This window comes from Mixophyes fleayi, chromosome 1, assembly GCF_038048845.1.
Source record: "Mixophyes fleayi isolate aMixFle1 chromosome 1, aMixFle1.hap1, whole genome shotgun sequence".
NCBI classification, from domain to species: Eukaryota; Metazoa; Chordata; class Amphibia; order Anura; family Limnodynastidae; genus Mixophyes; species Mixophyes fleayi.
Genome location: NC_134402.1, coordinates 56,181,220 through 56,196,675, shown reverse-complemented (window position 1 = coordinate 56,196,675; position 15,456 = coordinate 56,181,220). Strand labels below are relative to the sequence as shown.

General features: G+C 38.9%; 1 protein-coding gene across 2 annotated transcripts in view; it reads right to left on the bottom strand.

Annotated features, from left to right (window-relative positions):
* PGCKA1 (PDCD10 and GCKIII kinases associated 1) overlaps positions 1-15,164 on the bottom strand; it is an 84,510-nt gene extending 69,346 nt beyond the window's left edge. For both annotated transcript variants that reach the window (XM_075189098.1, XM_075189090.1), the window contains exon 1: positions 15,030-15,164. Coding sequence is in view for 1 of the 2 variants with exons in the window: in XM_075189090.1 (XP_075045191.1) it covers positions 15,030-15,082 (53 nt within the window). In the remaining variant the exon portion in view is untranslated. The remainder of the gene's footprint in view (positions 1-15,029) is intronic.
* Between the last annotated feature and the right edge of the window lie 292 nt (positions 15,165-15,456).

Sequence of the window (15,456 nt, the reverse complement as noted above, 5' to 3'; positions counted from 1 at the left end):
AGTAAACAGATGACCATTAAAGAGTATTCATTGCTGCAAGTTAAAAAAAATGTTACAATGTGTTGTTTTTATATTATACGGATAGCAATATTTTGAAGATTCATTATATCATTCATTATTTCTAAGATTCATTATAGTGACTTATATACAAAACACAGCCTATTTTAATGATCTATATACAATACAGGGCATATTCTAGTGACATCTATGCAATGCAGAGCTGTTCCTAGTGACCTATGTACAATACATAGCCTATTCTAGTGACCTCTGTAAAATGCAGAGCTGTTCCTAGTGACCTCTGTACAATACATAGCCTATTCTAGTGACCTCTATACAATGCAGAGCTGTTCCTAGTGACCTCCGTACAATACATAGCCTATTGTAGTGACCTCTATATAATGCAGAGCTGTTCTTAGTGACCTCTGTACAACACATAGCCTATTCTAGTGACATCTATACAATACAGAACCATATGTAGTGACTTCTGTACAATATAGAGAGCATTCTAGTTACCTCTATACAATGTAGAGAAATATCTAGTGAGCTCCATACAATTCAGAGAGCATTCTAGAAAGCTCTATACATTGCAGATGGCTTTCTAGTGTGGAAATTGCAATACAGAGAATATTCCATTGACCTCTATGCAACACAAAGAGCATTGACCAGTATTAAGATACAAAGGGCTTACTAACCACTGTAAAGTATTTTAGTGAAAAATATACAATACAGTGGGCATTCTAGTGACAGATAATACAACACAGAGACCATCCTGGTGAACAATATACAACACAAACAGCATTCTAGTCACCACTATGCAAAACACAGTGCATATTAATAACCACTATACTCTGTTAATCCTGAATTAACACACCAGAATTTTAAATTAAAATGCTTCTATTCATAAATGAGCATTTTCTTTAGAAAACAATTGCATTTCCCATTCTCCTGAACACAACAGGGAAAAAAATACCTACAATATTTTTTTAAATAGAAAAAAAATATATCCTTTTGATCTTTAATTTGATGTTGTGTACATGTCCCAATGTAACAAAAAACCTCACCAGCATGATCAATATAAAAATGGTGGATTGCCCTGGTTTGCTCTAAATATGGTTAACCTGGCTGCAAGAGGTGACCTCAGTGACTGAAAGATTGCCTAAAGTTTAAGACACATTTAAAAATATCCTCTATCCTTCTGCATGCCACCCCTCACCTCCCCTTCCTTACTGCATTTTGTAGTCCTACAGCACATTTCATATTATCTCATGTCTATTTATATATCTGCTTCCCCTTCCATAGGTTCAAGCATTCATCCCGTTTTTTGCGAAATAACCACAGAAATGCACCCTGTGCCTACGTCTGCAGGATTGCTGGTCTGCCTGGAAAGGTGCATGGTGGGAAAAGTCAAATCATTCCCTCCAAATGACTATCCCTTTGGGAACACCTCGGGCCTGATTAATTAAGGAAAGTTAAGCAAAAATTTGAGTAAGTTTTCTTACTGAAGTTTTCTGGCCAAAACCATGTTACAATGCAAGGGGTGCAAATTAGTTTATTATTTTGCACATAAGGAAAATACTGTCTGCTTTTTCATGTAGCACACAAATACATGATAGCTTATTTGTACACTGAAATTTAAAGTTGATCTAGGACATGCCCTTCCCCAAATATAAATCTGCCATCACATTTTAAATTTACCAATGAATTTGACACATACCAAGAGAATGTATAAACTAGAGATGGGCGGGTCCGGTTCCCCGAGAACCGAACCCACCCGAACTTTGGGCATCTCCCGCCCGTTCCGAATCCAAATCGAGGCCGAACGTCATCGTGACGTCGTCTGATCTCGGGGCTCGGTTCTCGCGATACTCTAACATTATAAATACATACCTCCACAGCAATCCATCGCCATTTGTCAGAGGGAGAGAGCAGGGTGTAGTCACAGGCTGATTAGAGCAGGGACAGAGAATACAATATTCTTCTTGCAATTGCTCTAACAAAAATCGCTAGAGAAGAGAGGAGGATAGAGGTTTATTATTTTTTGTTAATATTTGCCACTCCCCAGTGCTTTTGGGGTGTCCCCCATAATTGTGCATAAATATTTCTGGCTGTCAAAAGTCATATCTGTCAGCAGTATCTACCAACTAATTGTTAGCACTCCTCAGTGCTTTTGGGGTGTCCCCCATAATTGTGCATAAATATTTCTGGCTGTCAAAAGTCATATCTGTCAGCAGTATCTACCAACTAATTTTTAGCACTCCTCAGTGCTTTTGGGGTGTCCCCCATAATTGTGCATAAATATTTCTGGCTGTCAAAAGTCATATCTGTCAGCAGTATCTACCAAATAATTTTTAGCACTCCTCAGTGCTTTTCGGGTGTCCCCCATAATTGTGCATAAATATTTCTGGCTGTCAAAAGTCATATCTGTCAGCAGTATCTACCAAATAATTTTTAGCACTCCCCAGTGCTTTGCACTCAGAATGGATTTAAAGCAGTCCGCATATGATCAGAATGAGCAACCAGGTTCTGTCACCAGTCCTGATGTTAGTGTTCCCAGTACATCATCTGGCCAAGGCGATGTCAAACAACAGAGTGTTTCCAAATTAGTGCAAAAAACAAAAAACAAAAAAAAATTTACTGTATTGAAGCGAAAAAGAAGTGTAATTGAGCAAAAGTTAAGTGACGATAAAAAAAAAATTGCAAGCATGCCATTCTACACACGCAGTGGCAAAGAGAGAATGAGGCCTTCACCTTTGGCTATTAGTGGCAGATCCCAAAAAGTTACCCAGCCTACAATTGGTGCACAACTACTGTTACGCGTCAAAGCCGAGCTGCAAGATAACAGTAAGGCATTAGAGGAGAATGTTTGCTCTGATTCACAAATGTCAACAATCCCTGTGGAGAGTCCATCCAATAGTGGGATGTCTAATCGTGAGCATTCTGCTGATGTGTGCCTTAATAGCCTGAGTGTAGCCGGTGATACCCAAATTGAGGATGCCACTTTGGAATTAGAAGAGGATGAGGGGGAGATTTGTGTAGGCGACGAGGGCGCTAATGATGATGTTGATGATTATGATGCAGACAGATACCAAATTGCCTTTCTCAATTTCTATTTATATTCTAGATTATATAACAGCTGAATAGTTTTCTATTTTACTCCTAGTGGAGAGAGGATCTGATGCAGACAGATACCAAACTGCCTTTGTCCATTTCAATTTATATTGTACAGTATATAACGGCTGAATTTATTAGTATTTTATACAAGTGGAGGGGGGCCTAGAGAGACAGAAACCAAACTGGCTTTCTCCATGTCAATTAATATTGTACAGTCTATAACGGCTGAATTTATTAGTATTTTATACAAGTGGAGGGGGGCCTAGAGAGACAAAAACCAAACTGGCTTTCTCCATGTCAATTAATATTGTACAGTCTATAATGGCTGAATTTTTTTGTATTTTTGACAAGTGGAGGGGGGCCTAGAGAGACAGAAACCAAACTGGCTTTGTCCCTTTCAATTAATATTGTACAGTCTATAACGGCTGAATTTTTTTGTATTTTCGACAAGTGGAGGGGGGCCTATAGATGCAGAAACCAAACTGGCTTTGTCCATTTCAATTAATATTGTACAGTCTATAACGGCTGAATTTTTTGTTTTTTTAAAAAAGTGGAGGGTGGCCTAGAGAGACAGAAAGCAAACTGTCTTTTTCCATTTCTTTACATATTTAACTATAAGTGTAGGGTGTAATATACATCCAAAGACGATGGCTGCATTGCCAATATGCATAGATGGAGAGGAAGACAATCTGTTTTGTGTGTAGAATAAATGAAGGCCTACCAACGAAGAATTAAACAGTTTTTTTGGATGATTTATTACCTCAAAAATTAGATTACTTATCTCTAAAACAGTTGGAGCACTAAATTGGGTTATTTTAGGCCCAAAAACATGGATTTTCCAACAAAATAGCAAAACAAAACCAAACAAAACCAAAACACGCAATGGCGGTTTTGCAAAACCAAAACCAAAACACGACGGTAATCCAGATCCAAAACCGAATCCAAAACCAAAACACGGGGGTCAGTGACAATCTCTAAACATAATGTATACATATGAAACACAAAAATGTTTACTCACAATAATAAGAAAGACTTATCTAAATTCTGGTATGCTATTCATGGAAAGGAAAAATGTTGTTTGTTTTTATTTTTCAGAGGGAGGGGGGAGACGAACAATGGGGGAAAGAAAGGTTTTAGGGGTGGGGAGGGGTGCAGGAGAATATTCTACTCATTGCTTTATGCATCAGATTATAGGGAAGAGGAGCGTTAACCCGTGTGGTTATATGAAGATCAAATTAAGTTAGGATTTTCTAAAACTTATATTGCGTAATGATCCTTCTTAAACCTGACGGAGGTATATATTAAAACAACAGAGACTTGTCAAACGGTTGTCAAGGGAGGCTCGGTGGGTTATTTATTAACATGGACAGTCCAGTAACACACAGCAACAAATATGTCTTTTACTTTCACTTGTATACTTGCACTAGACTGGTCATAGTTAACTATGGGTAGCTATGGCTTGCTGCATGTACCTATATTAGTTACGCTACCAGTAACAGGATACCTTATACAGCTGTTAAAGAGCTTTTAACATTGGAATGATCTGACTGATATGTTTTACAATGGAACAAGAAACTACACTTTTTGGAGCAATGTCATTTCTACATAGAATTCATAACACTGGTAATTCGTTTTCTGTAATGTGATGCACTGCACACCCACAGTCCAACCTGTTTCACCCACATTCTTAAAGGATTCAAGATCTCACTAAAGTTATGTCATCAAAGTAGAATTCCTCCCACAGGTGTTCTCTTTCTCCACCAATTTACTGTCCATATTATTACTGTTGTAAGCCAGTTTTTCCACCTAGTAAAAATCAAAATACAGCTCTTAAAATGAGCAGAGTATATATTACAGTGATTATTACATCCTGAGAGTCATTTTGTATGTGTTTTCAACACTATATATTATACATTGGTTTGGTGGTAGAGATAGAGAGATAAACAAGATACATTTAGTAACCAAACTATAAGTAAGTTTGATAACTGATACCATCTCTTGAACAGAAAACCAGAATAACCTGTAATACATTATGTCTGCTTGTCCTGTCAAGGTTAGGAGGCCAAGCTTTATAAGATCATTTTTTAATGCGAGAAGAACTGGGACATATGCGGAACAGAACACTGACAAGTCCCCCTCACTATGGGGCCAAAGTGACGTATCAAATTGTGTTTCCGCTCTTGGAGATATGGAAGTTATGAATATGACCTTCTATAGTGTTAGTGCCTGGTTGCACGCTATTGCAGGGTTTTTCAACTGGGGTGCCAAGGCATCCTGGTTTGCCAATGGTGGGTAACCTCCGAGTATCAACCAGAGGCATTTTCACAGACTAACAGTGACGTCAGTTAGTCAACAGACAGAGGAGGCACATGCGTGGTGCCCCTGACGTCCACTCCCAGGCTCTCCGCCTTCGGAGGAAGCATAACGAGGAGCTATTTTTGCAGACAGCAATAGTAACAGCATCAGCAGAGAACAGATGAGTTCGGCCTTTATATGAACAAGTTTGTGTTCAAGAGAAAACATGGTGATTGTGGTGAGGGTGGAAAAGAAAGTACAGTTCCCACTTGCATTAAAACTGGTGTGATTGGAAGAAAAGATAATTGTCTTTTTTTGGACAGTTATTTAGATCAGGGATTTACTTGGTGTGGCAATTAATCTAATCCTATGTCAGGATGTATTATTTGTAGTGATAAATTGGCCAATGTCATGGTACCCAGCAAATTAAAGACACATTTCACTATGAGTCATGGTCAACTTGCTAACAAGCCTTGACCATACTTTGAGAGACTTTTAAATGAGAGGAAATAACGGAGCCTTGATATTTTCTAAAACAGTCAAGAGTTCTACTAAAGCTCATGAAGCCAGCTACTTGGTTGCAGAATTAGAGGCTAAAAACACAAAGCGTCATACATAGACACTTATTCTCCCTGCTTGCAGCGCCATAGTAAATACAATGTGTGGGAGTGACGCAGAAAAAGTTCCATTCTCAGATAATACCATTAGCAGACGGATACATGATATGTCAGCAGACAAAAAAACTGTGAGCGCCTTTTTTAAGGAAAGTGATTTTTTTGCACTCCATGTAGATAAGTCACGAGATATTGGAGAAAAGGTTCAATTATTAGCATTGAGTCGCTACATTAGTGATGCTAAACTAGTAAACCGTTTTTTTTGTTGCAAAGAGCTTATTGCAAAAACAACAGGGCAAGATCTATTTACTGCATTAAAGTAAATACTTGCAAGCTGAAGGTTTGTCCTGGAAATCCTGCGTAGGAATTTGTACAGATGGTGCTCCGTCAATGGATTGTTCAATAGAAGGCTTTGTATCATTAGTGAAGAAAGAAAATTGTGATGTCATAACTATACATTACTTTCTCCATCGTGAGCTGCTGGCTGGCTGGTAAAACAATAGGCAATAATTTGAAGTCTGTACTAAACAAAGTTGCAGAAATGGTGAACTACATAAAAAGTAGGCCATTTAAATCACGTCTGTTAGGCAAACTATTCCAAGACGTTGGTGCAAAGCATGTAATTCTTCTTTTATACACGGAAGCAAGATGGCTATCAGGAGGCAAAGCACTGTCACGAGTGCATGAACTCAAGGATGAGCTACTTCATTTTTTTTACACTTGAGCAGCAAGCAGAATTTTGCATGCTGCTTGCAGATACTTCATCTGCTAAATTATCCTACTTGGGGGATATCTCTGAACATTTAAACAAGGTAAATTCCAACATACAAGGCCACGCTGAAAAGATCTTACCTGACAAAATGAATGCTCTGATTGATAAATAAAAAATTTGGGCTGTCGAATTGAAGGACGGCAACATGGATATGTTCCCACATGCTGCTGCAGCAAAGAGAAAAGAGATCATGCCATGGATTTTTTTAGCATCATGAAATGCTTTGAGGAAAAGATTCAGTACTATTTCCCAGACATATGTACTGAAGACTATGGGGTATATTTACTAAACTATATGTGAATGCTGTGCCCAGGGGTGATTTTCAGGGGGTTTTACAGGATTACTTTGAGTCGAGACTGGTTGGCTGTCTGTGGGGTCGCTTGTCTGGACGCTCCTCCATTGGTCAATCTGTTCTGAGCTTCTATTCACATGAATGAGCCCGTGTTTTGTTTGTTACACCTGATCCTGTGTATTCTAAAGTGCGATTTAATGGTTGTTATTGTTTCTTGTTTGGTAGGGAGTCACTTTTAATGATATATGCTGAATTCATTTCTTTGTTTTACAATATTTCTTTATAATATTTTGTGAGTTTACTAATAAATCCTCCCAAAAAACATAATGCACTAGACCTTTTCTTTTTTTTTTTTTCCTTTTCCCCTCTCTAACACTCTGGGGTAAATTTATCAAGTTGCAATTTTGAAAAAGTGGAGGTGTTGCCTATAGCAACCAATCAGCTTCTAACTGTCATTTTATAAAATGTACTAATAAATGATAACTAGAATCTGATTGGTTGCTATGGGCAACATATCCACTTTTTCAAACCCACAGCTTAGTAAATATACCCCTATGACTCGTTGAATACCCCATTTATTGCTTCAGATTCAAGCCCATTAAAGCTCCATCTCACAGAAGATAAATTAATTAATTGGGATCTGAAATGATGGCAGGCTGAAATTAAATGAAATTAAATCATAAGGAAGTACCTCTAGACGAATTCTGGATAGGGGTACAGAATGAATATACTTAAGTTGCGAAAGAAGCTCAGGTAATTCTCATGTAATTTTTCACATCTTACCTATGTGAGTTTGAATTTTCTGTGCTCACAAACATAAAAACCAACAAAGGGGAAAGGCTACAATCAGTGGAAGAACAAATGAGGTTATGTCTGTCCAGTATTCCACCCAACATCAAAAGGATCTGTCAATCCCACCAAGCCCAAATAACTCACTAAGAACGTGCTGTTTGTTTTGTTTATTTTATTGTGCATTTTATATTTCATATGTGTGTTTTATGCGCATGTATGTTTTTGTTATTAACATTATTGGGAAGTGGTTCTGAAGGAAAATTGACTAAGGGTGCCGCAGAATAAGATATATGACTTGAGGGGTGCCGTCACTGAGAAAAGATTCAAATCACAGCGCTATTGAATAAAATGAAGTGGCTTCATGGTGACAGGTCCACTTTTAATTGTAGGGTACATAGCGATTCATGAGAAAGCGTGGTCTACGAGTCCTCACAGATTAATCTGATTTGGTTATAGCATATTATATCAATAATCTAATTCAACTGTATGCACGAATTATCATGCAAAACAAATTATATTTGTATCACGTTCGTTCCCAACGCGTGTTTCCTTTGTACAGCGCATGTGACATGGTGTCAATGAATACGTAGACCGCAGTATTTTAATCGTGGATTGCTAAGTAAGCCCAATGTCAATGCATACTACAATTGAAAATTATTGTCGTATACTGTGAACTTATCTTGTATTAAAAATGATCTCTCTAGTCCATAATTTTGCTAGTCACCCCTGTGACTAACCCTTGTAACTAACCTGATGAAACTAGCTTAAGATACTTGCGAACATAACACCCTCTCCTAGGGCTTGTTCACCATAGAGCACTGAAGGGAGATGGTGATGTGACTCAGTTTGACTGTGATGAATGCATGCACAATGCAATGAATATAGAGCCAGCATCAGGATCATTGCTACTAACGTAGGAACAGCTCCCCTGATCACATACAAGTGCACAGCGATATCCATTGTGATGGGGATGCTGTGTGTTGAAATCCCAGTGATGTCTATATCACTCATACCTACCAAATGTCCAGAATTTGGTGTGCCAGTCTTGATTTTACGGCTATGTTCTGAAATCCAACCCGCGGTCATGTCTCCAATGGTGGGAAATTTGGGGAGTATCTTTCATTCACCACTGCTCTGCACAGTGGGATCTCAAATGTTGTGAGGTTTGTATTACTATGTGCTAGTAATTGAATGCCAATTTTGCTGACAGCTCACCTCTATAATCACATTCCCAAACCACCTACTTAACCACCCTAAAATGTACTATACAATTACCACCCCATTACACAGTTCACTCAAACATTGCACAGTCCTGCAGTATGTCATTACTTGCCTAAGATGAGACTGCACCTGCTGAACTATATGAACTCTCGCCTCAGACAAGTAAACTTTGGGGATAGGTTATAATGTGAAAATCCCATTTCAGATGGTATTATTCATAAATTTCTCCTGAATTTCAGAATGTTGGCAGAGATGCTATTGTACAGTATTATGTCTTACAATTCACATTACATGAGTGGAATTCACTGAGTCTCACCTACTTGGCAGGGCTGCAATGCACTTGTTAAAGCTATTTTTTGCTATGTTCCACTGTTCCTGTTCGTGACCAGAACTGTTTACTCTCAAACCTAGAAGCTCTGTCGTTAATCTTAACCTTATGGAGATTATCCTGCAGCTGCACTCGGTTACAGTGACATGCCACAGATGTCACCTCTGTCAATAAGGAGTAAAGGGGAAGAGCTCCTACAGTAGCAGCTCTAACACAACAAAGGTGTTTCAGCAGAGGAAGGTGAATGGCCTGGACACACCACTGCGACCATCAGATCTATGTACAGAAAACACATGGGCCAGCAACCAGGGGAGGGATGGCAAATTTTAGCCCGTGGCCGGGGGGTAGGGGGAGGGGGGGAGGATGGGGGCATCAAGATTCGACTCAGCAGCCTATTAGAGACATTTTAAAGGAAAAAAATGCAGGTGGCCCAGTGACCCGGCCCAAGGTAGCCCACTATGGGACCGGCCCAGCCTGCCCCTGCCAGCAACACAGTATATGGTGTCCTCACACTGATTTTTTTTCCCTTTCTTTGAATTTCCTCAGTGGCAGTCTGTCCAATTTTATTTACAGGAAAAAAGCAAAGCAGGAAGACAGCAGGATAAAAGCAGGGAAAACATGGACAAAATTGCAAGGAAAAGGGGGAAAAGCAGAAACTAAAAGGAAAAATACGCATGTGTCCAGGGCACACAAGTGAGCGATGAGTAGATAAATTCACTCCCCGTATATCCACAGATATTCACCAGGAATATAGTTCTACAATACTATGAACTGTTGCGAATTACTGATTAGAACTAGGCCAGAAGATAAAGAGTCTGCGAGGCAGAGCTGGATGGACATTTCTTTTTTTTTTGCATCAAATCTGCATTTTCTTACTGTGCATGGGCACAACAAACGGGTACAGATCCAGTGTCTTACACTTACAACTCCTTACACATACAGAGACTGAACGGGAAACAGCACTTTTGCATGTGGGCGAACAGAGTGAGGTCCAGTGCAAAAGCTGCAATCTGCATCAGGCTATGGTGGCATGTGCGGGGAGAGGCACATGGTCAGGGCCATCTTAACAACATCATGGGCCCCCGGGCAAAGCAGTGCACCGGGGGCCCTAGATATAGATATAGATATAGATATAAATATAGATATATAGATGTATACAGATACAGATATAGATATAGATATATAGAGATAGAGATAGATAGATGTACTTGCTCAGTGACCCTTGAAGGTTTTTTTCTTTTGCAGGATTATTTATTCTCATTAAGAGCCGTGCCTATGAAGCCCCCTTGCCCGTGGGGCCCCCGGGCAGCTGCCCATCAAGCCCAATGGAAAAGATGGCCCTGCACATGGTGACGCGATGGCATCACCATAGCCCTCTGCTGTGCAATGATTTGTGGCATCCTGCAGCGGGGGGCATAGCTATGATGCTGCGAATCACCTTCGTCCACTTTAATACTGAAGTGGGTGGCATCTCATAAGGAGTTCATGAGAAGTCATGGGCTCCCGTATAATGCAGACTTATTAGCTGCTCAGCCCTGACGTGACTGACAAGCCAGGACGATTGTCAGGAACTCACCAATACAGAGCAGTTTGAAAGCCGCTTTAACAGACCCTGCAATAGATCTAGCTGTAATAAGCTACATTGATACAATCTATTTATTGAAACATGCTGAACAGGCCAGAGCTGTTTCAAATTAAGACACGGAGGCCCCACACTGTGGATTCCCCTCTTATTGTGTGACCTGTCCAACCTGTCATAGTCTGGTCTTGTTGCAGATTTTGCGAGACCCCACACTGTTCGCTGTGCTGCTATTGCCACAACCGGTCCAGGCTATGAACACTGGTGCTTAGATCACATAAATATTACGTTACCTGCAAACCAGAATAAGCACGTAATGGCCTCATCTTTTCAGACACATTTAACATCTGCGTTTTTTAAGAACATTGTGTCCAACTCAAGGCCCAATGTGCGTTTCTGAACCAAGTAAAAGACAAACATATACTGAACATTAAATCGGGTTTAGGCGATCTGTCACTTTCCAGCTGTAGAACTACAAGTCTCAGCATGTCTTTCCAGATCAGATGAAATATAAATTCTACTTCATCAACATGACAACAATGTTAAAAAGAACTACACAGCAGTTTCTACTAAAGAGATAAACGTATTAAATAGATCAGCAAGTTCATATTAACATTGGAATCCAGACTGTCATGAGGAGCGAAACAAAAAAAAGTGCTTAAGTAATTTAATTATCTTTGAATTAAAGAGTTCTAGCCTGGGAAAAATGTCTACAAACATCTTCCCTTCCACAGGGATGCAGCAGATAGCCAATCAACCTTTTAGCTCCTAATGGAAGTTCTCACAATTAGGACCCTCTTTGTTCTCCCCTTCATTAGCAGAACTTCTTCATCAGCCTCTTATGTTTTCTTCTGGTTTTGAGTATGACTTGTTTTTATGTATGATTTATTTTTTGTGTGTGACTTGTTTTTATGTACAATTTATTTTTGTGTATGAATTGTTTTTATGTACGATTTATTTTTGTGTATGAATTGTTTTTATGTATGATTTATTTTTTGTGTATGATTTATTAATAGATAATTTGTTATACCGACTGCACTGTACAAATAGCCAATGATGATGATGATAATCGCCACTCTGCCTTCGGCACCTCTTACCTGTATAATCTAGAACCCTTTATCCTAATTGTTACCCTAATCCTAACTCTAACCCTAACCCTAAACCCTAGAGTAGATTATATGGGCAGTGGGTCCTGGTATTGCCGATTTAAAACCGGAAATCTCACTGTCGCCATTTTAAGTGACGTCCATTCCAACTGCAAGCATTTTCTCCAGTGGGAATGTTTAGGAGGCGGTGATGTTGTGTGACTTTTTAATGGTAAGTCTGGATTCCCTCCATATCGGGATTATTGTAATCAGCATTCGTTTGTCGCTATAGCGATTGTCGGAAATGTGTCAATCGCAATCATGACTATTACCGCCTCTCACATTCATTATGCAGCCATTCTAAAGCGTTGAACGCAAATGTTCACCAATTTAGGTGGTAATGCAGCTCTAACAGGACAGTCAAAATATAAGGACAATTAATACCTATTTCTTAAGAAGCCATATCATAGATAGGATGAAGAAGAAATAGATAGAAGATCATTATTTATATAGATAGATAAAGCTCAACCACATAAAGACTATCAAATGTTCCTCTGTCATAAAAAGATAGAATTCATCTTCAGTAAAAATGGGGTCATATTAATAGATAATAAGGGTGTGCACCGGCCACTTTAAGTGTTTTGGGTTTTGGGTTCTGATTAGCTTGAGGTTTTGGGTTCTGATTTGTTTTGCCAAAACATCCGACGAAAGGTTTTGGTTCTGATTTATTTTTAAAAAAGCATAAAAAGTGCTAGAAACCAGTTTTGTGTTTTTTTTTTTTCACTCCTATGCTATTATTAACCTCAATAACATTCAATAACAATCATTTCCACTAATTTCCAGTCTATTCTGAACACCTCACAACATTGTTTTTAGGCCAAAAGGTTGCACCGAGGTAGCTTGAGCACATAATGCCAAAAAAAGAGGTACAAGATGGAATTGTTCGACGCGAGACTTGGACGACAGAGCCTCGTTTTCAATTTTTTGCCCACCGGAAATATCCGAACAGTGCTCGGATCCCGTTCGGATCCGCACTGTTCGGGTGGGCTCGGATTAGCGGAATCCGAGCCCGCTCATCTCTAATAGATAATAATATTGTATCTGGAAAAATAACTTAAAACAATATGTGTAACAAGGCTAAAAATACTGGCTTATTGGCAGCACCTAATATTCAAAAAAATAAATTCAAAAAGAAAGGACGTATTCAAAAAAACAAAGCACAAAGCCAATGAATGATATTTTTGAATGAGGATACAGGTTCCTATGATATTACACAATGGGATGCACTTTTCACGTGACACAGGGCAGAGACTCTCACAAGCAGCAGATAAAAGCACCAATGGCTACTGGACTATCAGGGCTGCTAATTGAATAATCAATAATAAAAATGAACCCTGCTCAGTACAGGATAGTACTTCCTTCCATATGGTGTGGACATAACAAGCTTCTGGTTAGATACTATAGCCTTTATTTCATCTGTTCTGGATGTTGTGCTGGTTATAGACACCATTGTACAAATCTTAGGCTTGGTGGAAGATTTAGTCCAATGAAGCACTGGCCACAGACTCCTAAGGATTCTCTTGCTATGTGTTGACAAGGCGCTTGCTTCCAAACGGAAAAATTCAGAACCTCGCCCTTACTAATCAGGCCCTGCCAGTACATAAAACAACCTATATCAATAGAGGTTGTCCACAGGAATATTACAAGGTGTGACGTGTGGAATTATGTTCCCCAAACGAATGTTCCACAAGCAAACCAGGTAACCTCTCTGAACTGATGTCCATGACTTCCGTCAATGCATACACTCAAACTCTCTCTCTTTCTGCTTCTTACATTACTACTCAGACTTAATGGAAATATTGATTTTCTTCCTTTTATTATTTGTTTTTTTTTTTTTCATTTTTGTATTTGAATTTAAACCTCACAGTTTCCATTTGTTGTTGTTTCCTTGAAATAATCCCTGTGCTAAATTGTGCAAGTTAATGATTAAAAATAAATGTTCCTTTAAATCAAATTAGGCACACACTTGCAGACTCTGGAGAGCTAGACCATTACATTTTTATGTAAATTAAGACCGTAAATAGTTATGCAAAAAGTTAAATACATCGAAATGTTGCTCTAAGCGAAATGCAACCAGAAGTCTGAAAAAAATGATATATCCAAAATGTGAAAGTGGGTTTGGTTTTTAAGGGGTGAAAAGTCTTTTGTCAGGGAAATGGTTAGGGGGTCTCTTCCTCTCTGTAAACTTTTACTATTGCTTGTTGGTTATATCAAAAACATTCTACATGTTCCTTTCCATCGTATATGTGCAATGTGCTTTTTCATGATTATATTTATAGAGTGCAAACATTTACCTTTGCTTGCCTCTGTAAATTGATCACTTATACTAATGATGCATCTATGTTTGGTTTCTGGGGGGGTAATGAACCAGTACCATGAAACAGCAAAACAATATGTGTTTTATAATAACTTTCCCAGTAAACATGTCACTGTAAATGTCCAACAAGGAGAATTGAACTCAAAACCCCCCCACACAATCTGCTTCTTACATCACAGGTCTTAAACCATGATCAGCACAAGTAGCCTACAATTAATATGCAAGTACAGTAGATGATAAAGTACACAAGATTAAATACAGCACAATATCCTAAATATCCTGTCATGTATACAATTTTCTTTACAAGATTTATACTTACAACAAAGTTGTACTTTTTATTCTGTAACACTATGACAAATTACCATATTAATATTTCATAAGCAGAAAACATATATACAGCCCTTTTGGACATATTAGTGCATTGTTGCCCGTTCCTCACACTGCGCTGTGTTCCTGATACAGGTGTGTCAGATAAGTACAGACAAATGCAATAAGACACAAGTAAAGCAAACACACCACAGTGCACCTAGTTATATAGAGTTATATAGAAAGTTGTTTCTTACTAGTATCCTCCTTGCTGCTCTGACAGCTGAGTCCTTCTCTGGGTATATCCCATAGTTTTTTTTAGCTTGTCATCTGGATTTGAATGTGAAATGAGTGCGAGTTGCCGAAGCCGCCCGCAGTTTGCATGACCTGTTAACGAGGGACGGGAGCTGGTGACACTGAGATCATGTGACAACACATGAGAATACATTCTTTCATACTTCCTTAGACCTACACAGTAACTCTTTACCTGCAGGGTGAGTCAGGTAGATTAAAGCAGCTCCTGGGTTTACACACATGTGGCAGACACAATGCACAGTGCATATACAGTGTATAGGCTGTGTTAGGTGGCCGGATAGGCGAGATTTTTGCAGGTGATTGTTTTGTTTTTAAAGAGGAATTTTTGCAAAGTGCTCTTATGATAAAGACAAGTGCAGGTGTAAGTGA